General features: G+C 50.8%; 1 protein-coding gene across 1 annotated transcript; it reads right to left on the bottom strand.

Annotated features, from left to right (window-relative positions):
• Nucleotides 1–4,065: 4,065 nt before the first annotated feature.
• On the bottom strand, nt 4,066–21,268 carry CRLF2 (cytokine receptor like factor 2). The gene is made up of 8 exons (XM_055565463.1): nt 21,187–21,268; nt 16,134–16,236; nt 13,980–14,143; nt 12,738–12,871; nt 11,757–11,919; nt 10,381–10,486; nt 7,775–7,859; nt 4,066–4,341 (listed from the first exon to the last, which is right to left on the bottom strand). Exons 1-8 carry the CDS (start codon nt 21,266–21,268, stop codon nt 4,066–4,068), a joined length of 1,113 nt encoding a protein of 370 aa, XP_055421438.1.
• Between the last annotated feature and the right edge of the window lie 4,698 nt (nt 21,269–25,966).

The following is a 25,966-nucleotide window of genomic DNA, read 5'->3' as shown; positions in this document are numbered from 1 at the left end:
GAGTGCGGGGGAGTTGGGGGTAGAGTCCCTTGTCCTGACTTACGTCTTTGGAATTGATTGTCATGGAGCTCCGACGTGGGGTGCAGTGGATGTTTATCAGAGCTGTGTTTTCATGGCCGGCGTGTACGTGCTGAATGAGGAAGGGAGACCACCCACTCCGGGAGAGACCAGCCTTTGTTCCAGCAAAGCCTTTGGCCTGTGGCTCGGCGACAGACGGGCAGGGCCATCTGCTGGGACCCCCAAGCCTCAGAGCTCAAACCCCCCACCCCCCACCCGGCCAGGGAGGTTGCTGGTGTCTTTAAGGAGCAGGAATTCTAAACCTCAGTGAGGTCCCCAACACCCCACGGCTGACCTTCTCCTTGAAGACGGACACTGGAGCTCCCCAGTAAGGGGCCGGGGTTCCCTCACTGCACAGCCCACCAAGGGCAGGACCCCCGGTCCAGTCCTCCAGGGTGTCAGCCACAGGCTTGGTTGCTTGGCCATGTCTGACTCTTTGCAACCCCGTGGACTGTAGCCAGCCAGGCCCCTCTGTCCATGGGATGCTCCAGGCAAGGATACTGGAGCGGGTTGCCATGCCCTCCTCCAGGGGATCTTCCCCACCCAGGGATCGAAGCTGGGTCTCCCACATTGCCAGCATATTCTTTACCCACTGAGCCACCCGGGCCTAAACCTCAGTTCTGGAACTTTAAGTGAGGCTTTATCTCATACCTTAAATGATAAGGTTTCTGACACAGCAGACCTCAGCCTTGAGCATAAATCAGATCTGGTACCACAAGGTCCCTTATGGTTCCCAGGGGAAGGATGGCGGAAGGGATGGTCAGGGAGTTTGGGAAAGACATGTCCACACTGCCATATTTAACATGCAGAACCAACAAGGACCTGCTGGACAGCACAGGGAACTCTGCTCTATGTCACGTGGCAGCCTGGATGGGAGGGAAGTTTGGGGGAGAGGGGGTGCACATATATGGACGGCTGACTCCCTTTGCTGTCCATCTGCAACCCTCACAGTGCTGTTAATCGGTGATAATTCAACACAGGAGAAAAAGTTCAAACTTTGCTGTTTGACTCAGGGAACTCAAAGCAGAGGTCTGTGACACCCTAGAGGGGTGGGGTGGGGTGGGTGTGAGGGAGACTCAAGAGGAAGGGGTCATACATACACCTATAGCTGATCCCCTTACAGAACCCGCCTGCCAAAGCAGGAGACCCGGGTTTGATCCCTGGGTCGGGAAGATCCTCTGGAGGAGGGCATGGCAACCCGCTCCAGTATCCTCGCCTGGAGCATCCCATGGACAGAGGGGCCTGGCAGGCTACAGTCCATGGGGTCGCAAAGAGTCGGACACGACGAAAGCCACTTAGCACAGCACAGAACGCGGCTGATCCATGTTGATGTGGCCAGAGAGCACCAAAGTGCTCAGAGCTCTGAGCAGGACTGCTAAAATGCATTCACACCCTTTCTCTGAACTATTCCGGGGCCGTGGGATGCAGTGGTTTCAGAACAAAGCACTTTTTCTGAAACAGGATGTTCTAAACTTTCTCCCTGCTCACAAAGTCCCCTGCCCCACGCTACCGCCCAGCTTGGGATCTGCCTCGCGGAGCAGTGACTTCTGGGGTCCCCGCTCCCCGACTGGCCACCCTGCACAGCACCTCTGACCCAGGCATGACCCTTCCACGCCAGGAGTGACCTGGTGAACGCCCAGCCTCCGGGGCAGGCGCCGGGGGGCCTGAGTGCAGCTGGAAACCTGGCCCCAGGTTGCAAAACCCACACCCCACAGACACAAGACACGTAGTCGTATTTTCTGGAAAAGGCCCAGGGAACGGGTTGCTGAGCTGAAAAAAAAAAAAAAATGGGATGAGAGTCTTTCTCTGTTTGCAATACCCTGGCAAGCTGGCTTCCTGAGATGGGTGTTGCATTCTGGTGTCAACTGAAAATTAGTGAGCAGCTGAAAGCAGAGGGTTATTTTATTCGGTGGGAGTGTGTGTAGGACTCGGAGCCAGCATCTCCGTAGCTCTGAGAATACAGCTCCGAGGAGGCGGGAGGGGGAGTCAGGCTGTGTGCAAGTTTGCAACAGAGGGAGCAGGCAGGTCTGAACATCAAAGATCAGATATCAAGGGAAGGAATTTAGCATTCTGTGTAAGGGAGGATGCAAGCTTGTGGGCTCACTGAATTCACTCCTTTCATATACACCTCTGCTGTCTGGGGCCAAGCCCGTTTCCTTGCTCACCTTAAGGAGTGAAAGAGGTCACGAATGGCTGATTCTTGCATTTTCGCCAGCTCCTCAGCCCCTTAGCACTCACCATGGGCATGGATTAGGGGGGTTCGGGGGGTGGCATCTTCTGGATCACAGTTTTGGGAGCTCACATTCATATTTGTCCAAGGGAGATCCAACCAGTCCATCCTAAAGGAAATCAGTCCTGAGTATTCACTGGAAGGACTGATGCTGAAGCTGCAACTCCAATCCTTTGGCCACCTGATGCAAGGAGCTGACTCATTGGAAAAGACCCTGATGCTTGGAAAGATTGAAGGCAGGAGGAGAAGGGGGTGACAGAGGATGAGATAATTGGATGGCATCACCGACTCGATGGACATGAGTTTGAGTAAACTCTGGGAGTTGGTGAAGGACAAGAAAGCCTGGTGTGCTGCAGTCCATGGGGTCACAAACAGTCAGACACGATTTGGCGACTGACCAGCATTCGAACTCGGGGGGAGAAAGCGAAGTGACTATGACATGTCTGGTTTATTTGACGCGCAGGAGGCATTCTCCACTTCACGCTGCCTTGCTGTTTGTTCACTGAGAAAGGTGATTTCTTTCATTTCTACCTTTGTGCAGGAGTTTTCTAGGATGGGGAGATATTCTGCTAAATTAGACATCCTCGACACCACAGACACACACACACACACAGACTCCAGGTATATCTGATCAAGCTTGTTTACTTCATCCTGCAGACATAGACAAGATAAATTCAGTGCCAGCCTGAAAAAAAAAAAAAAAAAAACCACCTGAGAAATCAATACTCTAGACGCCTAGAAAGCTCCTGTACCTGAAGTCTGCTGCTGCTGCTGCTGAGTCTCAGTCATGTCTGACTCTGTGCAACCCCATGGACTGCAGCCCAGCAGGCTCCCCCGTCCCTGGGATTCTCCAGGCAAGAACACTGGAGTGGGTTGCCATTTCCTTCTCCAATGCATGAACGTGAAAAGAGAAAGTGAAGTCGCTCAGTCATGTCTGACTCTTCGCGACCCCATGGACTGCAGCCTATCAGGCTCCTCCGCCCATGGGATTTTCCACGCAAGGTTACTGGAGTGGGGTGCCATCGCCTTCTCCGACCTGAAGTCTAAGGGGGATCCAACTGCCATCTTCCTGTCTCCACGAACAGCAGCAACTGCTTACATTCTACCATAGTTTTCATGGTCACACTTTTTAAAAAATTTCAGTAACAAAAAAGAAACAATGATGTACATTCAGCCTGGGAAGCTCTGTTCCTGCAGAGCGTCATTACATTCAAGCATCTCTCAGGAGCAAGGTCCCGAGTCACTGGTTTAACGGAACCGCGATTTGTAAAATGCCTCGGTGATTGCAGAAAGGGGCTTTTTTGCCTCTCTGGGGTCGAGGCGGGTGGCTGGTGTCAGTAAAGCAGGCATTCTGCACCTCGCCTGCTGGGTACGTGTGATGAGTGAGAAATGATGCAGGAACCTCTTGCGAGTGGATATGGGAAGGACAGTAGTGGGTGGGCATGTGCAAAGCAGGGTGGTCTTGGTCATCTTCCCTTATGATGTATGTGAGCCAGGAGACAGCAAGAACCAGCCCGACCAAGCGTCTGCCGCCTACAGGCAGTCCACCTTCAAGCCCCTGGATGTCGCCATGAATGGGAGGCATTGGTTGGGGGTGTAGGGGTGCTGGGTGACCTCAGATGCGGGTTGGGGCATTGGAGCACTGGGTGACCTTAGACATCAGCACCCTTGGTTCTGGGGAGTCCCCTTCGTGGTGGATTTTTTGGCTCCCAAGATGTTCTCCCAGGTCGTCAAGCATCAACGTAGATTGCGATTTTGGCTTGTGAGTTTGCACCCCCTCATAACATCATGTAAGAGTTGTCGCTCATCACAAACGTGAAATCCCCAAGAGAGACCACCCCACGGCCCTGGGGCGGCTGGCGAGGGAGCTGGCTGAAGTCCCCGGTGGCTTCTTCCTCCCCCATCTGCGGGTACAGCGGGCTCGTCATCAGCACAGTCTTGGGCATTTCGGCCTCGGCCGGCTGGACCACCACGGCGTCTTCAGGGGCGCACTCCAGCTCCCCGTCTTCCATTTTGTTCAAGGGCGCCACATTCTGCGTGTCCTTGATCCACTCCTGCAAGGAGGAAACGTCTGTAATAACCTTATGGTCACCAGGGGGAAGGATGGGGGACATGGACACACTGCTGTGTTTAACATGGAGAAGCAGCAATGATCTGCTGGACAGCACAGGGAACTCTGCTCAATACTCTGTAATAACCTTATGGTCACCAGGGGGAAGGATGGGGGAAGGGATCGATAGGGAGTCTGGGATGGACATGGACACACTGCTGTGTTTAACATGGAGAACCAGCAAGGACCTGCTGTCCAGCACAAGGAACTCTGCTCAATGTCATGTGGCAGCCTGGATGGGAGGGGAGGTTGGGGGAGAATGGATACACGTGTATGGATGGCTGAGTCTCCACTTGCTGTTCACATTGTTAATTATCTCTATACCCCAATACAAAACGTTTTTGGTGTTAAGAAAAATTAAAATTAAAAAAGTTACTGTGGGTCAGACTCTATGTCGCAAAGCCCTGCCTTCGGAGCTGGTGCGTGTTCACACATGTCCCCGGCGCGGACACTTTCCCCGGTTGGGACAAAAAAAGCTCTCGTATCTAGTCTCTCGGTCTGGAATCCTGTGGTTTCCACACCTGCCTTCTGTCATCGGCCTCAAAGTGCCAGCCTGTGGTCACTCAAGACACAGGAGGGCGCCTGAACATCTTTTGAGAAACCCAGATCCGTTCTCCACCCCCAGGTGTGTCGTCTGAGATGGGAGTGATGACGCGTCAGAAGGAGGACCTTCGGTCAGCAGGTCCGAGGAGGTGGACGCCGAATTTCTAACAGGTGACCCAAGATTTCCTGAGGTTGGCAGCTCCATGGGACTGCCCTCCTCAAGGGGACTCCTCACTCCCTTCTAACATCCCTCCCCCGCTCCTTCTTCTAGCCCCAATTTTTTGGGGAAAAATGAGATTCCCTGTCCTAAATTCTGTTGTAACCCCCTTTCCTCTCCCTTGAGGGAGACCAGGACACAACTCCCAAATATGCCCCTCTGACGTGCGGAGGACGCTGACCTCAAGGCAAAGTTAAGTATGAAGAGTTGCAGAGCGTGTTCTCTGCTCTCCACTGATCCTCCCTAAAATTGAGGTTAATGTTAATTAATGCCCCTTTGGGAAAGTACATGTACATTTGGAAGAGTCATCCGGTCCCTTCCAACTCCAGCTGCTGCTGCTGCTGCTAAGTCGCTTCAGTCGTGTCCGACTCTGTGCAACCCCATAGACGGCAGCCCACCAGTCTCCCCCGTCCCTGGGATTCTCCAGGCAAGAACACTGGACAATGCTTATCACCTCAGAGAGCTTGAGTCTGCATAAAATCTCACTAAACAACCCTCACTTCTTATGCGTTTCCTAGTCACCTCCTCACATCTCACCTGCCACTCACAGGTCCCCAAGCCCTTTTCCTTTACCTAGTCTTTTCCGAACAGTCCATCACCCTTTGTTAAAATGGCAAATCAGCGCCACGGTCTAACTACCTCTTGGGGGTGTTCACGTCTCTCTCTTTCATCTCTCTGGTCTGTTTAATTTGCAGGGCCCCAGGGACAGCACTTAAGAGGTTAGAAGAAAAAAAAATTTTTTTTTTTTCTTTTCATCTCCTACACCTAATTAGTTTTAGAATTCACTTTGCTTGTCTAGGAAGCTTAATGGACTTCCCACGTGGTGCTAATAGTGGGGGGTGGGGGGGAGGGAAACGCCTGCCAATGCAGAGGACCTAAGAGATAGGAGTTTGATCCCTGAGTCAGGAAGATCCCCTGGAGAAGGAAACGGCAACCCACTTCAGGATTCTTGCCTGGAGAATCCCACGGACAGAGGCGCCTTGGGGGCTGCAGTTGATGGGGTCACAAAGAGTTGGATACAACTGAAGCAACTGAGCAACAAAAAAAAGGAAGCTGAACACTGCACTCTCTTTCTAAAATAATGACATACCCAAGTGCTACCCTCAGAACGTGGGGACAGGACTTAATTTGGAAATGAGGTCTTTTCTTTGCAGAGGTGATGGAGTGAAGGGTCTGAGATGAAGTTCCTCCTGGATGGGGGTGGCCCTAAACCCAGGGACAGGGTTCTTATAAAGGAGAGACATGGATGCAGAGGAGAAGCCACGTGGACTGGGACTCCCTGACCTCAGACGTGTGGTCCCCAGGACCGGGGCGGCGGGGAGGATGAGTGTGTGATGCTTTGCACCCCTAGATTTGTGGCAGCCTCAGGGGACTGCTCCCGGCGTCCTATCAAATCCACACCTGGTGATGCGGGGAGCCGGACCCCCCCTCACTCCGTCCTCCCCAGTTCCTCCTCGGCCTCCTGTAAAAGCTTATCACGGGGAACAAAGTTTAACGACCATAAACGTTGAAAAGCAGAACTGCAGCGACCATCAAAGTCGAAAAGCGGAAATGCAGGTTTCGCTGTCGGCCCCCCTGCAGTGGGAACAGTGTCAGAACGGAACCTCCCGATAAGATCAGAAGGCGAGGAGGCTGGAAAATCCCATGGTCCTGCTGCGGGATTTCAAGAGACTGATTTCAAGAGAAGCCGCCCTCGGAGACCCTGGGATCCACTTTCTCTGACCGAAAGAGAAAAACAGAAAACCGCTGCTTTCGGATTGGAAGAGGCTTACAGGCGTTTAAAGAGGAATAAAAGCCGTTTGTTGGTTTCTTTTTTTTTTCTTTTTCATTAATGATGAATCAGCCCGTGTTCATTTCAACTCTGTTTACAATGGCCCAGACACAGATGCGGCCTAAGTGTCCATCCACACACTAATGAGCGACAGTTCGTCCTCCAGGGGGATCTTCCCCATCCAGGCATCGAACCCAGGCCTCCTGCTTTGCAGGCGTATTCTTTACCATCTGAGCCACCGGGAAAGCCCCTGATAAAGGACATGTGGGGGTATACATATACACACTGGAATGTTGCTTACTCATAACAAGGATGAAATAAACGCCATTTGCAGCAACAGAGATGGGCCTAGAGATTATCATACCAAGTGAAGAAAGTCACACAGAGAAGGAGCGATATCCTATGTCAGCCCTTACATGCAGACTCTAAAGAGAAATGATACAAGTGAACTTATGTACAAAACAGAAACAGGCTCACAGGCCAGAGAATGGTTCCCAGGGGGAAGGGTGGGGGAAGGGATAGTCAGGGAGTCTGGGATGGACATGGACACACTGCTGTGTTTAACATGGAGAACCAGCAAGGACCTGCTGGACAGCACGGGGAACTCTGCTCAGTGTCACGTGGCAGCCTGGATGGAGGGGAGTTTGGGGGAGAAGGGATACATGTACATGTCTGGCTGAGTCTCTTTGCTGTCCAGCTCAAACTGTCATTAATAGGCTATACCCCAATGCAAAATAAAAAGTTGATTAAAGAAATACCTCTAGGCAGAAAAAAATAAATAAAATATTGAAGAGGGGTGATATTAGGCTCGCCCAGAGCAAGCTGGCACAAGGACATGCTGCTTACCTGGAAGTTACCTTGGTGGGACTCAAAGAGCCCCAAGAAGGAGAACTTGGGATCAGGGACGCTGGGCATGAGAACCTTCTTAATCCTGAAATGGACATGGACAGTCTGGTCAGATGGGCTGGCACCCCCGAGCGGGGCATCCACGTGGAAAGACCCGCATCAGGGGCCCAGGACAGCTGCATATGGATCTCGGGGGATTCAGCACCTTGGCGGAACTGCATCCGCTTAAGAAAAACAGAGCCAAGAGATGCTCTCTGCCCTCTCCCATCTGCCTGAAAGGAGAGCATCAGTTTCCCTCCTGATTGAAAAAAAAAAAAAATCCATTCATAAAAGTGCGCCCTCCTGTAGCAAGAAATGGAGAATGAGTCATATCACCAAGATGGTGTCAGGGTGATTCCATTCAGACAACCTTCATGCGCCTGCAGTTTTTCTGACACACCTCTTAATCACTTCCCCACAATTTACGCCCATCCAGATTCCCTGTTACCTTGTCTGGTGACTTCTCCACAGATTATTGCCCTTTGTTAAAATGCTATAAAAGTCCCCAGATGAACTGCCTGGTTAGCTGTTCACTTGCTTCCTGAGAATGCCTTGTGCACTTAAAAATATGACATCCAAAAAGAAATATAGGCATGTTCTTCTGTTACTGTCTTTGGTTGGCCAGTTTAATTTGCAGGCCCCTAGGAACAGAACCTAAGAGAGGTTCTCGTCTGCTAGGATGCTAATCCGATGGGAGTGGGATCCTCATAATAAGAAGAGGTCAGGACACAGACACACACACAGAGGGGAAGGAGCGTGTGAGGGCTCGGAGGACACGGCCGTCTGCACACCCAGGAGAGAGGTCTCAGGAGGAACCAGTCCTGCCCACACCGGGACCTCAGGCTCCAGCCTCCAGGACTGGGAGAAATAAATGTCTGTTGTTTAAGCTCCCAGTCTTTGGTTCTTTGTTATGGCAACTCTGGGAAAATAATACAGTTGATTAGACCGCTCATTGTAACAGAAGCTTTCTTAAAGACAGGAGGAGTGTTTTTTTTCCCCTGAAGAAGTGTATTCCTCAGATTCCCTTAGGAGTGGTTTCAGTTTTGAACTAAAAACACCACAGCAAAACAAAACAAGAAGAGCAAAAAAAAAAAAATCAGACCTGTCACTTGTCAACACCCCTATCTGATTGCTGCATCTCCTCCCTACTTCCTCTGTTCCCGAACAGAGAATGATGAAGTTGGCATCTGTCTGAGCTGCTGAAAGCAGGGAATCTAGACTAAAGAATTAATGGGCAGTTTGCAAGAATTATCCCCAAGCTATGTCCAACCACGATGGAAGGTCCTTGAAACTGTCTAACTCAGCCTGGCTCAGCCCCACCGTGAGTGGTCCAGAATGGCACCCCATCTTTCTCTATGCATCGCTCCCATTGTTGCTATGGAAACGGCAACCGGAGAAACAAAGATGGCGCCCCACTGTTGCTATGGAAACGGCAACCTCAGAACCAAAGATGGCGCCCACAGTCCTGAGCATCAGTCCCTTCGAACATCATCAACAGTCCAACGTCTGGGCACAACTAAGCTTGAATAAGGCTGGAAATGGCAGCGGTTAAATTATTGCCCGGAAGGATAACAGAGAGAACTATTTAATATCGTATTTTTGGAAAAGTTTTCTATGGTTTCAGAGAATCATGTTTTGCTATATCTGTAACTGGATTTACAAGCTTTTCTTGTCCAATTCTCCTCACATCACTCACCAAGTTGTCTTTAATAAATATGAATAAAAATTAAAAGATGTTCTACGTGCTTGTCATTCTAACATGATAGGAGAACGGAGCTCAGTGGGGTGTGCGTTTGAAGAAAGTTAACTACAATAAACTTAGAAGAATTATTAAAAAGCAGAGACATCACTTTGCTGACAAAGGTCATAGTCACAGCTACGTTTTTTTCCCAGTAAGTCACGTACAGATGCGAGAGCTGGACAGTAAAGAAGGCTGAGCGCCGAAGAACGGATGCTTTCAAACTGTGGTGTTGGAGAAGACTCTTGAGACTCCTTGGACAGAAAGGAGATCAAACCAATCCTAAAGGAAATCTGTCCTGAATATTCATTGGAAGGACTGATGCTGAAGCTGAAACTCCAATCCTTTGACCACCTGATGTGAAGAACTGACTCATTGGAAAAGACCCTGATGCTGGAAAAGATTGAAGGCGGGAGGAGAAGGGGACGACAGAGGATGAGATGGTTGGATGGCATCACCGACTCGATGGACATGAGTTTGAGCGAACTCCGGGAGTTGGTGATGGACAGGGAGACCTGGCGTGCTGCAGTCCATGGAGTCAGACACAACTTAGTGACTGAACAGCAATAACACTCATAGGAATGAACATTCCTGCATCTTATGGTCTTCGTGAGAATATTTCTCAACAAATTCTGCAGCTATCTCCACACCTTTGGCTCTATTCACCTCTCTGTTTTCTTGTCATATACCATGTGCATTAGAGAGAAAGTGATATTCAGCTAAATAACCACATCACACAATTATTATTATTATTATTATTTTTGCCCAGCTCACTACATATGGGAACCAAAGCCCAGGTGTCTGAGGATTCTGGCGGGGGTGTCCTTACCTGTGCAGTTTCCATAGAGACAGAAGCAGAAGGAAGACTGTCAGGAAGGAGACCACGCCAGCAATTAAAATAAATTTGGGGAAATGGCTGTTTTCCCAGCATGAATCTAAAGGGAAATGGAATGAGGCCTGTGAAGTTTTCAACATGATACTGGGTCGCGCTCTAATCCCCACCCACCCACTGCGGTTTTTCTTTCCCTCGAGAATTGTCAGCATCAGCAGATCTTGTTTTTGGTGTGAAATATCCTGGTAAGGAGAGGTGGGTACACTGGAGAGGGAGACGTCGGGCAGAAGGGAGCATAGACTCACCTTACTCCCAGGGGTGTTTGAGGGTACCAGGGCTTGATTTTTGTCTGTCTGTCTATCTGTCCATCTGTCTGTCTATCTGTGTCTCTATCCATCTGTCTGTCTATCCATCTGTCTATCTATCTGTGTCTCTATCCATCTGTCTGTCTGTCTATCTGTCCAGCTGTCTATCTATCTGTCTCTATCCATCTGTCTGTCTATCCATCTGTCTGTCTATCTATCTGTCCAGCTGTCTATCTATCTGTCTCTATCCATCTGTCTGTCTTTCCATCTATCATCTATCTATATGTCTCCCTGACTTCACTGCTGGGTCAGCAGTAAAGAATCTGCCTGCCAATGCAGGAGACGCAAGAGACCCGGGTTCGATCCCTGGGTCGGGAAGATCCCCTGGAGGAGGAAATGGCAACCCACTCCAGTATCCTTGCCTGGAGAATCCCATGGACGGAGGAGCCTGGTGGGCTACAATCTATTGGGTCACAGAGTCAAACACGACTGAAGCAAATGAGCAGGCGTCCACACGTCTGTCTATCATCTATCTGTCTATTATCCATCTACTTGTCTACCGCCTGTCATTATCTATGTCGATCTGTGTGTCTCATCTATCTGTCTCTGCCATTTATCCATCATCAGCTTATCTACACCCACGTCCTAAGTCACTTCAGTCGTGTCTAACTCTTTGTGACCCCACGGACTGTAGCCCACCAGGCTCCTCTCTCCATGGGATTCTTCAGGCCGGAATACTGGAGTGGGTAGCCTTTCCCTTCTCCAGGGAATCTTCCCAACCTAGGGCTCGAGCCCAGGTCTCCTGCATTGCAGGCCAATTCTTTACCAGCTGAGCCACCAGGGAAGCCCAACAACATTCAGAAATATCACTTATTATTCTTGCTGGGTCAACAGAAATAAAAGTGAAGCTTAGTCCGATGATAACAGCCACAGGAAGAGGTATTGCTTCCACACTGATCTCTGCAGAAGGCCTTGGGGTCATCCATGTTTTCAGGCAGCCCATTCTGCCCTCCCCGCACGGAGCCCGCTGGCCTGTATTGGGCAGCGATGCTGCGTGACAAGCATTACCTCGCAGCTCACCCCTCTGCTGGTATGTCACCTCTGACCAGTCACTGGGGTACGTTTCTGAGCCGTAGGCAAACTCCAGGGCTTTCACCCTGGCCCGGAAGAAATAACACTTCTCAGTATCCAAACCGTCGATGGTGACGTTGCAGGTCTCTGCCTCTGTGGACTGGAGTGGAAAAAAACACTGTGACCCCTGACTGATGCTTTACCCTGACGCGTTCATCTTGTCCCACAGATTTGCATGAGATTCCTGCTTCCAGTTTCACTTCTCTCTGGGCAGATGTTTATCCTCAGAAACAACAGCAAAAAAAACAGGGAACAACAGCAATAAATAAATAAATAAATAAAATAAAAGCCCTTCCCTCCAGAAAGGAAGTAAATCTGCCATAACAAACATGATGAAAGATGCTTTTGAAGACTTTCTAAGGTCTTCCTTTTTACAAAAGTAATTTTTTTAGTGTATTTATTTATTTGGCCACATCAGGTCTCAGCTGCAATACGTGGGATCTTCAGCACAGAACACAGGCTCAGTCATTGCCTCACAGGCTGAGCTTCCCTGACGCACGTGGAATCCTGGGTTCCCCCCAGACCAGGGATGGAACCTACCCACGTGGCCTGCTTTGTAAGGTGGATTCCTAAGCACTGGACCCGCCAGGGAAAGTGATAAAGAAAGTGCCAGCCGCTCAGTCATGCCCGACTCTCTGCGACCCCGTGGACTGTAGCCCGCCAGGCTCCTCTGTCCATGGGATTCTCCAGGCAAGAATATTCGAGTGGGTTGCCATGCCCTCCTCCAGGAGATCTTCCCCACCCAGGGATCGAACCCGGGTCTCCTGCATTGCAGGCGGATTCTTTAGCGTCTGAGCCACCAGGAAAGCCCATAATCACATGAGCAAGTGCATTAAACAAGTCTGGATGTCTGTGTCTCTCCGTCTCTCCATCCCGCGGGTGCCTACTCATCCCCGATCCGAGACGATGGAACCTCACCTGCCACTCAGCGTCAAAGACAGTCTTGTGTTGGATTTCGTACTGCAGATCGTTGTATCCCAGGCTGGAGCAGGTCACCGTCACGGCCTCCTCGTGCCACTGGAAGTTCAGGGCGCCGGGGGATCTGGGTTTCACTGAGAATGAAGAGACAGCAGAGTGACCAACACTGCTGCGAAGATGAACACGGCCCATCTCTGAACTCACAGCGGTCCCTGGGCTTCGATTCACCTTCCTCTCTGCCTGCTTCCTGTCCTCTCCCGGGTACTTCATGAGATGTGAGATTCTCTTGCCTTTAGCACATGGACAGTTAGAAGGGTTAGCAAGCTTTCCAAGGACCCGGGGTGGGTCTCGTGGAAAGGAGCTCCCCTGAAACCGGTGGAGAAAGATTTCAGGATGTGTCATGCAACGAATTGGGTTCCCACCAGAAAAAGTCGCCCTGAACTCCTGGCCCCTAGCCCTTCACCAGCTCTGGAAAGAGGATCATTACAGGAGGTAACCGTTTAACATAAGAGGAGGTCGTAGAGACTGTGGGATTGAACAGTCAGACAGAGAAGCAAAAACATGCTATGACATCCATTATATGCAGACTCTAAAAAGACATGATACACATTAATGTAGTTACAAAACAGAAAGAGACAGACTTAGAGAATGAATTTACAGTCACCAAGGGGGAAGGATGGGGGAAGGGACAGTCAGGGAGTTTGGGATGGACATGGACACACTGCTGTGTTTAACATGGAGAACCAGCAAGGACCTGCTGGACAGCACAGGGAACTCTACTCAGTGTCAGGTGGCAGCCTGGGTGGAGGGGAGTTTGGGGGAGAATGGATATGTGTATATGTGTGGCTGAGTCCCTTCACTGTCCACCTGAAACCATCAACATTGTTCATCGGCTATATTGTTGCTTTTTAGTTGGAAAGTCATGTCTGACTCTTGTGACCCCGTGGACTGTAGCCCCGCCAGGTTCCTCTGTCCATGGGATTCTTCAGGCGAGAATACTGGAGTGGGTTGCCATTTCCTCCTCCAGGGGAATCTTCCGCACCCAAGGGTCGAACCTCCCACCGGATTCTAAGATGGACCTCTGACATTCCAACCCTCAACGAAAAAGAAAGAAAGGAAGGACCATGACATCGCAGAAATGTAGATCAAAGCAGCAAGCTTTGGAGAGACTGGTTCACTCCACGTGTAGGATGGCTCCTCACCCGAGATGCTTAGTCAGCCCTCAAGGTATGTCATACGTACGGTAAGTACTAATCGCCAGGTCCTTGGTGAGAAGAGGCTCTGTTCCATTCCGGATGGAAAAATACAGAGGTCCATCTCTTTGTACCTCCAGCAGGCACCCGGCACTGTAACCGTGTTGAAGGATGTAGTCGGGGCATGGTCTGTATTCCTCCTTTTTATGGAATCTGTGATTTTAAAAAGAGAATCATTCAGTCGTGTCGCTTCCTTGAAAATAAGTCCTTGGGGCTTTCCCGGTGGCTCAGCGGTAAAAAGCAATCCGCCTGCCGATGCAGGAGACTCGGGTTCGATCCCTGGGCCGGGAAGATCCCACATGCCGCGGAGCAACCAAGCCCATGAACAGCAACGACAGACCCTACTCTCTAGCGCCTGCAAGCTGCAAATCGTGAAGTCCGTGCACCCTAAAGGGTGTGCTCCACCACAGGAGAGGGTCGCACACGACAACTAGAGACAAGACCGCACGGCAGCAAAGCCTCAGCGCAGCCAACGATCATACACGTAGATAAAATAAAAAATAAAGAGCATCGCGAGGGCCGTTCCTTTGCCCCACGTCTCTGCCACGGACTCAGAGTGGGCACCAGGTCATCTGCTTCGATGGCCTCCCTCCCCTTACCACTACAGCAAGACCTGTCAAAACAGAAAAGGAGCCCCCTCTCTCTCAAATGCTGATGGCCCTTCGATAGATCCCTAGGGGTTGAACCGTGGCTCTGCAAAAGGCATGCCTACCCGCTAACCCGGAAGCTGTGAACAAAACCTTATTAAGAAGCAGTGTCTCTGCAGCTGTGATGGAGTGAAGGGTCTGAGATGAGGGTCCTCCTGGATGGGGGTGGCCCTAAACCCCACGACAGGGTCCTTATAAAACACAGAAGAGGAGACAGACGGACACAGAGGAGAAGCCACGTGGAGACGGAGGCGGAGATGGGAGGGAGGCGGCCACCAGCCCAGGGATGGACGCCTGGAGCCCCTAGAAGCTGAAAGAGGCAGGAAGGTCCCTCCCCGGAGCCTCTGCAGGGAGCTCAGCCTGGGGACCCCTTGACCTCAGACGTCTGGTTCTCAGGACTACGGGAGGATACATTTTGTTTTTCCATTGTTCCAAGTTACCCAGCTTGCTGTAGTTTGCTGAGACCACCTAGGATACTATTAATGGTATCAATAATAATAATTACTATCACATATCAATACTATGAGCAATCAATAAATTGGTATCAGTAAATAATTGACCTCCAGAGCAACCAAGCCCTTGATTCAAGGATGCACTTTTAATATGGACCTGCCAAAACTGGATAAAGCTTTGAGACTCTCCTGCAATGTTAACAGGAAGCCTAGAGACAGGTTTACACTCCATCCTTAAGACTCAACCCCAATCTGTGATGAGATCAAGAATTATCTCCCGTATTACAGGACAAACAGCTGCTCAGGGAAAAAAAAAAAAAAATGAAACGAGCTATCTGTGACACCATCTATACCATCCAGCACTTTTCTCTTTGCCCCATGAGTCTTATTTTGCCAACAAATTCATCTTAAAAATTTCCCTCTTCTGTTTGCCTTCCCGCCTATCTCATGTTTTATCAGATGGCAACGACTCAAGCCCTCGCCAAACACCCCACTCTTTACAGAACTGAGACCAAATACACTGGAAAAAAAAAAAAAAATAACCCTGCCTCCCACGTGGCCACTCAGGTCGTTGTTGAGTCAGGCAAGGCAAAGAGCCCTGTGAAAGGGGGAAATGGGGTTTTTTGGAAGGCGGCCCCTGGTCAGCAGGGAATATAGTTGAAGGCGACAGAGTTGAAGTGGGCAAAGACGGTTGCCGGGACGTTGCAGGTGGCCCCGTGGGGTCAGACCGCTCTGCATCTGCTGCGAGAGTCCAGGCGGTTTCGAGAGAGACTCAGTCATCCCCCGGTTGGAAGGTCTGGGAGCTGTGGTTCTGCTCGTGGTGATACTGCGGGGGCGGGGGGTGGGGGGCGGTCCAGAGGGCGCACACACACGTTCACACTCGCACTTATGGTCTTTCACACCTTCACTTCCTGGCTCCCCATGGTGCCCTCTTCTAGGGGAAATGCTTTATCCAAAGGCATGGTTTTCCGTGGAGCGGTGGGGGGATGGGGGGGGCCCTTACTTGCAGACGGACCTGATATTAATCCCAGTGGTGGAACTTACTTGTAAATGAACGTGAAATTAATCCCAGCGTATGCACTTGTGTTCCACGTAACCTGCACCGTTTCGAAATTAAAGTTGATCACCTGAAGTTGCAATGCGCTTCCTGTGCAGAAAAAAAAAAAAAAAAGATAAGCAGAGAGGACTCTGAGGCGACGCTGGAAAGGCTTTGAGATTTATAAAATGATGTCAGCACTCATAAGAATGATACGGTGCTTTTTTAAAAAAAAAAACTTGACCATGCATCTTATTTAGCCCGGCATAACCAGAATATTGGCTTTCCGTGATGGCTCAGTGGGTAGAGAAGCCATCGGCAAAGCGGAAGTCACAGGAAACGTGGGTTCGGTTCCCAGGCCGAGAAGATCCCCTGGAGGAGGAAATGGCAACCCACTCCAGTGTTCTTGCCTGGAGAATTCCATGGACAGAGGAGCCTGATGGGCAACGGTCCATGGGGTGGCAAAGAGTCAGACACGACTAAGTCTAAGTCACTAAGCATGCAGGCAACCAGAATATTATCATTTCAGCATGCTACCAATCATCATATTCATTATATCATCGACTTATTATCTATCTCGTCTCTGCATTTATATATCTATCAATCAACTATCATCTATGTCATCTATCTAGGTAACTATCTATGTAACGATGTACAGATATCTGTCTAGTTATCTATAATTATCAAGACATTTTATATTTTTCCTATGTGTCCAGAGTCTTCATGTGTTTGGCACTTATAATGCAAGAATGATACAGTTCTTCAAAGGGAGTATAGAAATTATTTTATAGTAACTGTAAAGGGAGCATTGCTTTTCAAAGATGAGAATCACTATGGTGTACACCTGTAACTCATATTAATACACGATGCCTCTGCTATGCGTGTGAGCGTGCATGCTCCATCACGTCCGACTCTTTGCGACCCTGTGGACTGCAGCCCGCCGCGCTCCTCTGTCCGTGGGATTCTCCACGCAAGAATCCTGGAGTCAGTTGCTATGCCCGCCTCCAGGGGAATCTTCTCCACTCAGAAATCGAACCCGAGGTTTCCGTGGTTACTGCTCTGCGGGCGGAATCTTGACCGCTTAGCCACCGGGGAAGCTCAAGCATCAGCTCTACGTCAACTAAAAATTCTGTAAAGCAATTATCCTTCTACTAAAAAAGAAATAATGTTTTATTAAAAAAAAAAAAAAGATTGAGTTGTGTGCTATAAAGAGCTGAATCATCTGGCGAGTAAATTAACTAAGCTGTTAACCAGAACATCACCCCCCCGCCCCCCCGATCCACATTTTTTGCCTAATTTCATTTCCCCCAGATCCTCCTCACGTCTGACACAGACTTTGTCATCTAACACTGGTGAGCAGGGAACCCCACGGAGAGGGGCTTGAAAACGGGAGCCTCCTATCTCATAGATCCAGACGGTTCTGAAAGGTCTGGAGGCTTTTGTGAACATGACTTTGGTTCTGTAACTTCTTCTTTTTTTTTAACGTTTTCTCAGAAAACCAGCAAGGTCGCGAGCAATCTGGACGTGAACAAACGTACCAGCTGCGGGTCTCCGATAGGCAGACACGTCGTGTAAATACCAAGAACTCACCGCACCCACCCGCCTCCCCAGAGGTAGAACCCGCTTCCCAGTTTGGAGAGCGTATAGAAAAACGTGCAGATGAATCAGAGGCATTTGTTCGGGCGAGATAGGGCGTTCAGAGGGACTTGGAGCCCAGCCTTGCTGGGTATTTCTGAAGGGGTGTGAGTAAGGGCATCCAGGGCGGCAGTTCGTGGGGGCAATCGGCACGTCATTTGTTACATCGTTTGTTAACATTTGTTACATCGTTTGAGATAGAGTCCCTGGGTCTTTTTCCATCCCCGAAGGTTGGGGCAGTTCAAGCAGCTTTGGCCATTACAGATACCACGCGGGTTTTACTTGTATACACGCTGCTGCTGCTGCTGTTTCGCTTCGATCGGGTCCGACTCTGTGCAACCCCATAGACGGCAGCCCACCAGGCTCCGCTGTCCCTGGGATTCTCCAGGCAAGAACACTGGAGTGGGTTGCCATTTCCTTCTCCATTGCATGAAAGTGAAAAGTGAAAGTGAAGTCGCTCAGTCGTGCCCGACCCTCAGCGACCCCATGGACTGCAGCCTTCCAGGCGCCTCCGTCCATGGGATTTTCCAGGCAAGAGTACTGGAGTGGGGTGCCATTGCCTTCTCCGACATCTATGTCTATATCTACATATATGTGTAATCTCATCTCACTAGCTTCCCAGGTGGTACTAGTGTTAAAGAATCCACCTGCCAATACCAGAGACGTAAGAGATGTACATTCGATCTCTGGGTGGGGAAGATCCCCTGGAGGAGGGCATGGCAACCCCTTCCAGTGTTCTCGCCCGGATACTCCCATGGACAGAGGAGCCTGGCGGGCTACAGTCCACAGGGTCGCAAAGAGTCGGACACGACTGAGCGACTGAGCACTCACGCAGACAAGTGCTTGCTCACACACACTCCATCTCTTGCCCACACCGCCTTCTTACTTCTAGAGCAGCTCGTGAACTCTAGGGCACAGCAGCGAAGACCCAGCAACGGCCAAAAGTAAATTACACAGATAAAATAAAAAACAGCATCCCGAGAGCCGTTCCTTTGTCCCGCGTCTCTGCCACAGACTCAGACTGGCTACCAAGTCATCTGCTTCAATGACCTCCCTCCCCTTACGACCTCAGCAAGACCTGTCAAAGCAGAAAAGGACCCCCGTCTCTCTCAAATGCTAGCATCCCTTGAATAGATCCTGTAGGGCTTGGACCGTGGCTCTGCAAATGGCCCGCCTACGTGCTAACCCCAGAACCTGGGAACAGGACCTCATTAAGAAATGGGGTCTTTGCAGGTGTCCTGAAGGGAAGGCTCTGAGATGAGGTCCTCCTGGATGGGGGTGGCCCTGAACCCCATGACAGGGTCCTTATAAAACACAGAAGAGGGGAGATACGGACACAGAGGAGAAGCCACGTGGAGACGGAGGCAGAGGTGGGAGGGAGGTGGCCACCAGCCCAGGAATGGATGCCTGGAGCCCCTAGAAGCTGGAAGAGGCAGGAAGGACCCTCCCCTGGAGCCTCTGCAGGGAGCTCAGTTCTGGGCCAGCTTGAGCCCAGACATCTGGTCCCCAGGGCTGGGGGTGCATGCGTTTTCCTTGCAAGTTCAAGTGTATTTTTGAGGGGGGCAAAGGTGCCCCATCAGGAGCCCAGGAGCCCTGCCGCCAACGCATGATGGCCTCGGATGGAAATACTGAGAGCCCACTGCAGCCATGAAGTCTGACTCTATTCATTAACAATGGATCGACTGAGAGGAAATGGCCCCTGAGGGGTCTCTCGACACAACTCTGGGACCTTGGGTGGGAAGAGGGGCTGCTTTATTAAGACCATGCCCTGTGGGTTCTTAGGGTCTCACACCCGTAATGACCTCAGGCAAAGGCCATTCATAAAGTGAGCCCTGTGTTTTCCAGGAAGTTCCTACGAAGGTTCTGACTGAGCCCAGCTTCACAGGCGGATGAGCCCTCTGCCCTTCCAAGCTCTCTCCCATGTCCTTGAAAGAAAAGCTATGACAAACCTAGACAGCATATTAAAAATCAGAGACATCACTTTGCCAACAAAGGTCTGTCTAGTCAAAGCTATGGTTTTCCCAGTAGTCAGGTATGGATGGGAGAGTTGGACTATAAATGAAGCTGAGCACTGAAGAATAGATGCTTTTGAACCGTGGTGCCGGAGAAGACTCTTGAGAGTCCCTTGGGCTGCAAGGAGATCCAAGCAGTCCATCCTAAAGGAAATCAGTCCTGAATGTTCATTGGAAGGACTGAGGCTGAAGCTGAAGCTCCAATCCTTTGGCCACCTGATGCAAAGAACTGACTCATTTGAAAAGACCTTGATGCTGGGAAAGATTGAAGGCAGGAGGAGAAGGGGACGACAGAGGATGAGATGGTTGGATGGCATCACCGACTTGATGGACATGAGTTTGAGAAAACTCCAGGAGTTGGTGATGAACAGGGAAGCCTGGCGTGCTGCAGTCCATGGGGTCGCAAAGAGTCGGACACGACTGAGCAACTGAAGAACAACAAAATCTTACTATTGTATTTGTGCTTCAAGTGGTTCAGATTCCAGAGCTGGTCTAAACTGCACTTTTCCACCCAAACTCCAGGTGCAGGAGTACCCCGCCCCCCCGACCCCCGCCAGGGCTTCAGCCCGGAAGGTCCCCGAGGACCTGTCCAAACCAGCTAGGCAAGAGGCCATCTCGGACAGGGATGGTCTAGTGTGGGGTGACGCCCGCAGACAGTTCAGAAAAAGAACATCAGGAACGTGCCATCGCCAGCTCCCACCTGGGCCACCCTCAGCGTGAAAGTATTAGTCATTCAGTTGTGTCCAACTCTTTGCAACCCCACGGACTGTAGCCCGCCAGGCTTCCTCTGTCCATGGGGATTCTCCAGGCCAGAATACTGGAGTGGGTAGCCATTCCCTTCTCCAGGGCATCTTCCCAACCCAGAGATCGAATCTGGGTCTCCTGCATTGACAGGTGGGTTCTTTACTGTCTGAACCATCAGGGAAGCCCTGCCACAGAAAGGTAAGTATTCATTTAAGCAAAAGGCTTTCAACCTCTTTGCAGGCGGGCAGCGCAGTGAAACCACCCAGATTCTCAGTTTTCTAGACACGGGCTCTTGCATTTCTCTTTTTTCCATCCGAACCTAATCCTGAAGGCAATGAAGAAGGGGATCCTTTACAACAGGCAGACTCAGGTTCATAGAGACTTCAGTCATAACCTATTCTTTGCGACCCCCATGGACTGTAGCCCTTCAGGCTCCTCTGTCCATGGGGATTCTCCAGGCTAGACGACTGGAGTGGATTGCTGTGTCCTCCTCCAGGGGATCTTACCAACTCAGGGAGGGGAACCTGTGAAAGCTCTTCTCAGTTTCACAAAGAAAACCGTGAGTTTGCAAAAGACATCGTAAAAAGAAAAATGAAAAAAAAAAAGCAGAGATGTTGAAAGCAAGGGCATTTCACGCAGACAGGCGCCTACAGCGGCAAGCAGGACTTACCCGGTTTGGTTTTTCCTGAAGCGTTCGCGTGTCCCAGCAAGAAGACAGCGGCGGCCGCCCAGGGCAGAAACACACGCCTCATGGTGGAGGTGGAGGCGTCGAGCAGCAGATCGACTCCTCCAAGAGGACTTCGGCTCATGACTAATGTATGAAGGTCACCCCTTTTTTTAAAAGGCGGAAAGGAAACTGGGGAAATGACTACAGGAAACACTCATGCTTTTATTTTAAAAGATGACTCTGGTCAGAAAGGGAAAAAAAAAAATGCAGAATCATTTTTTCAGCCTCGGCGATCATGTGTGCAGCCCCGCCGGATACAACTGTCTAGAGAGGCTGATCAGATAGTGGATGTTGTCCAGCTAAGGTTCTCAGCCTCCGGTGGGTCGTGAGAGTCCTGTATTTGGAGACGGAGACCCAGACAGGTCTCATCTAGCTGATGCTTTCTGGCTGCTCATCCAGGGCCAGGGAGATTTGGTCCAGCTCCCGATGGCATCAAGGGAAGCAGGGGACAGCATGATGTCTCTGTTGGCTGGTCTGCAGGGACTCAATGGAGAATCACTTTCCAGAGGTTATCAGGGAGATTTGTCAATGGGCTTTGTCCCGTCAGTGGGGTTTGTCCTGCAGGATAAAGCCTGGGTTGACCATCACGATCCAACTTACTCCCACCCCTTCAGGTCACTAAAGCAGTCCATCCTAAAGAAAATCAAACCTGAATATTCATCGGAAGGACTGATGCTGAAGCTCCAATCCTCTGGCCACCTGATGCAAAGAGCCGACTCCTTGGAAAAGACCCTGATGCTGGGAAAGACTGAAGGCGGGAGGAGAAGGGGGCGACAGAGGATGAGATGGTTGGAAGGCATCACCGACTCGATGGACATGAGTCTGAGCAAGCTCTGGGAGTTGGTGAAGGACAGGGAGGCCTGGTGTGCTGCGGTCCATGGGGCCACAGAGTCAGACACGACTGAGCGATTGAACAACTCACACCTGCAGGCGAAACCACTCCTGGGAGTCAGTGTGTTGCTGTTCAGTCCACAGGTCGTGTCTGACTCCCTTTGACTCTTACTAAATAACACCCAGCATGATAAACGTCCTTGTAAAATCATGTTTGAAAAACTACGAAGCTCTAGGACCTCCCTGGCAGTCCAGGGGGTAAGAATCCGCCTTCCTTCCAATGCAGGGGACGTGGGTTCAATCCCTGGTTGGGGAACAAAGCTCCCACGTGCCTCAGGGCAACTAAACCAGTGTATCAGATAAAGATGGTGTCGGCCACAGTGAAAGACCCAACATGTTGAAATAGACCAGGCACAGCCAAAGAAATGAATTTAAGACAAATTAAAACACACACACACACACACACACACAAAACTATCAACTGCTTTCACAGATATTCACTGATGGAATCTGTGAGCCATGGACAAAGTGAGCATAAATTGCTCCATTTTAGTGTTAAAACCTGAGTTTTCCCAGAAGCTGACGGTGGTTGCATGCGTGCTAAATCACTCCAGTCGTGTCCGACTCTTTTGCGACCCCATAGACTGTAGCCCACCAGGCTCCTCTGTCCATGGGATTCTCCAGGCGAGAAGACTGGAGTGGGTTGTCATGCCCTCCTCTAGGGGGTCTTCCCGACCCAGGGATCGATCCCTGGCTGATGGACCTCAAATCGTTCATTGTGGTACAGGGTGAGAGTCAGGTCTTCCTGGCCCCAGACCAGGGGTGCTTTGGCCATGACCATCCTTCTGGAGGTCTGAGGCTCAACGCTGTGGTCTCTGGGCTAAACTCCAGGTGTAGAGTAAGTAGATAGATAGATAAATAGAATAAGTAGATAGAATAAGTATTTGGATAAATAGAATAAGTAAGTAGAACAAGTAGATAGACTAAGTAGACTGAGTAAGTAGTTAGATAGATAGAATAAGTAGCTAGACAGAGTAAGTTCAGTTCAGTTAAGTTGCTCAGTCGTATCTGACTCTTTGTGACCCCGTGGACTGCAGCACGCCAGGCCTCCCTGTCCATCACCAAGTCCTGGAGTTTACTCAAACTCATGTCCATCGAGTCAGTGATGCCATCCAGCCATCTCATCCTCTGTCATCCCCTTCTCCTCCTGCCCTCAATCTTTCCCAGCATCAGGGTCTTATCCAATGAATCAGCTCTTCGTATCAGGTGGCCAAAGCATTGGAGTTTCAGCTTCAACATCAGTGCTTCCAGTGAACATTCAGGACTGATCTCCTTTAGGATGGACTGGTTGGATCTCCTCACAGTCCAGGGGACTCTCAAGAATAAGTAGATAGAGTAAGTGGATACGTAGAATAACTAGACGAACAGACTAAGTAGACAGATGGAATAAGTAGGTAGATAAATAGAATAAGAAAAGAGCTGGAATAAGTAGATAGAGAGATGGAATAAGTAGAGAGAATAAGTAGCTAGACAGAATAAGTAGATAGAATAAATAGAATAAGTAGATGGAATAAATAGAATAAGTAGCTAGGTAGAATAAGTAACTAGATAGAAAAGGAGGCAGATAGAATGAGTAGATACAAAGAATAAGTAGACAAATAGACTAAGTAGACAGAATACCTAAACAGATTAATAGAATAAGAAGACAGGTATTATAAGAAGACAGCTACAATAAGGAGATAGAGAGATAGCATAAGTAGATGGGTAACTACAGCGTCCTCACGTGGGTCAGGATTTCCCAGCCTCACTCTCACGGACGCCTGGATGGATGGATGGATGGATGGGCAGAGAGGATAAATGTGTGATTAGACAGTGACGCCGGTTCAGGGTTCTCAGCCTCGGCACTGCAGACGCCTGGGTCTGGACGGGTCTCTGAGGCGGGTCGTCCCCGCTCCCGGGCCCTGCGGGGTGTGGAGCAGCGTCCCTGGGGTGCCCCCCACCACACACTGGGAGCAAGCCCTCCGCCACCAGCCGTGACGCTGAAACGTGCAGGATGTCTCTGCCCATCGCCCCACGTCCCACCTCCCTCCTCCCTGCCTCATGCCTCCTGCAGAGAAGCTGGAGCTTTGAGCCCTTGTTTGTCCTTTGAGGGAACGCAAGAGGCATCAAACGAACCTCAGAGTTCACCACGTCCTCCAGCGTCTCTTGGGAAACCATGAGAGACTGCACCCCGGACATGTTAACAGCTCCGAGAAGGAGTACCCTCTGGGCTTTTGCGGTCTTGGGGGACTACGCACGAACCTCTTACGTTACCCAGTCTTGCCCTTCAAGGGGACAGACACCTGGAGGAGACGGGGCCAGAAAAAAATCAAGCAAACCTCCCTACTCCCAGCCCCAAAGTTCCCCAGCTCCCTTCCAGATTCCAGCATGGAAACACTGACTCCACGCGAATTCTGAGGACCAGTGACGTCACCTCTCATGTGGATGCCATACCGCTCCTCCCGGGAACCTCCCTCCCCACACCCCCAGGGTGCACGCAAAACCACAGACTGATTCCCCAGCGCGTGTTTCTTCCACCCCGTCAGGCGCAGGCACTGAGTCAGCAAGCCAAGAAAGGCAATGGGGCGGAGGTGGGAAGACGTGCTTGTCCCAGCGGAGCTAGAAACGTCAGCTGTTCCCTTTCGTGGGCACGGCTGCCCTCACGCACGCGTGCGAATGACTTGGGTGGGCTACGGCTGCGTCTTGTGATGCCACGACGCTTGGAGGCATCCGTGACCAGCGGCGGGTCATGTATCCTGATTGACGGCGTGGGTGCGCCTGGGAAGCTCTGCTCAGGCTCGGGTGGGGCCACTCTCAACAGGAGGCTTGAGTGCGGGGAAAGTTTGAGCACCTTTACACACACACACACGCACACACAGGACCGCTGGGCTTGGAAAGTAACCGGACAGCTTGAGCGGTCTCTTCCCTGTCCGGGAGACTTGATTTGACGGTCAGCCTTCCCGAGGGTCTGGTCACTTCGGCTACTGTCCGCTGGCCAGAGCCAGTCATGAGCCAGCCCAGACTCGAGACACACCGAGCGTCCTTGGGAGGAGCTCTGAAGAATTCACAGCTGGGCTTCCCTTGGTGGTCCAGTGGTTAAGAATCTGCCTTCTTGGAGGAGGCAATGGCAACCCACTCCGGTATTCTTGCCTGCAGAATCCCGTGGACAGAGGAGCCTGGTGGGTCCCAAAGAGTCGGATGCGACTGAGCGACTTTCACTTTCTTTCCCCAGTGGCCCAGTGGTTAAAAAAATCCGCCTGCTAATGCAGGGGACACGGGTTCGATCCGTTCTCTGGGGGAGACTCCACCCACAGCTACTGAGCCCATGTTCCACAGTGACTGAAGCCCACACGCCCTACAGCGTGTGGAAACAAGAGAAGCTTGTGTTTGGAAACAAGAGAAGCTACCGCCATGAGAAGCCCTCTCTCGCCACAACTACAGAGTAGCCCCCCCACCCCATTCACTGCACCTAGAGAAACCCCACAAGCAGCCATAAAGGCTCAGGGCAGTCAAAAAAAAAAAAAAGAAGAAGAAGAAGAGGAAGCACATTAAAAAAAAAAAGAATCCACACCCGTACGGATGTCTGTTTGATAAGACTCAGCATGCCTTCCAAAAAAAGACACTCGAGTCTTGCATAAATTCAAGATAAGACGGGCTCACGGGGACGACGCTGACGGCAAGGACAGGTCCACCGCCTTACATGTCTCAGCCTGCAGCCCACACGTAGCTCTGTCAGAACGTGCCGCGTGACACGACCTCTTATCTCTCCTCCGGCCGGCCAGGTTGCCACGGCCAACTGTCACAGAACAGCCCCAGGCCCGCGAGCCCCCGCGCGGTTTTGCTATCAGATCCA

Source organism: Bubalus kerabau, chromosome X (assembly GCF_029407905.1).
Source record: "Bubalus kerabau isolate K-KA32 ecotype Philippines breed swamp buffalo chromosome X, PCC_UOA_SB_1v2, whole genome shotgun sequence".
NCBI lineage: Eukaryota > Metazoa > Chordata > Mammalia > Artiodactyla > Bovidae > Bubalus > Bubalus kerabau.
The sequence above is the reverse complement of the archived record's forward strand: the minus strand, read 5'-3'. Positions and strand labels throughout refer to the sequence as shown.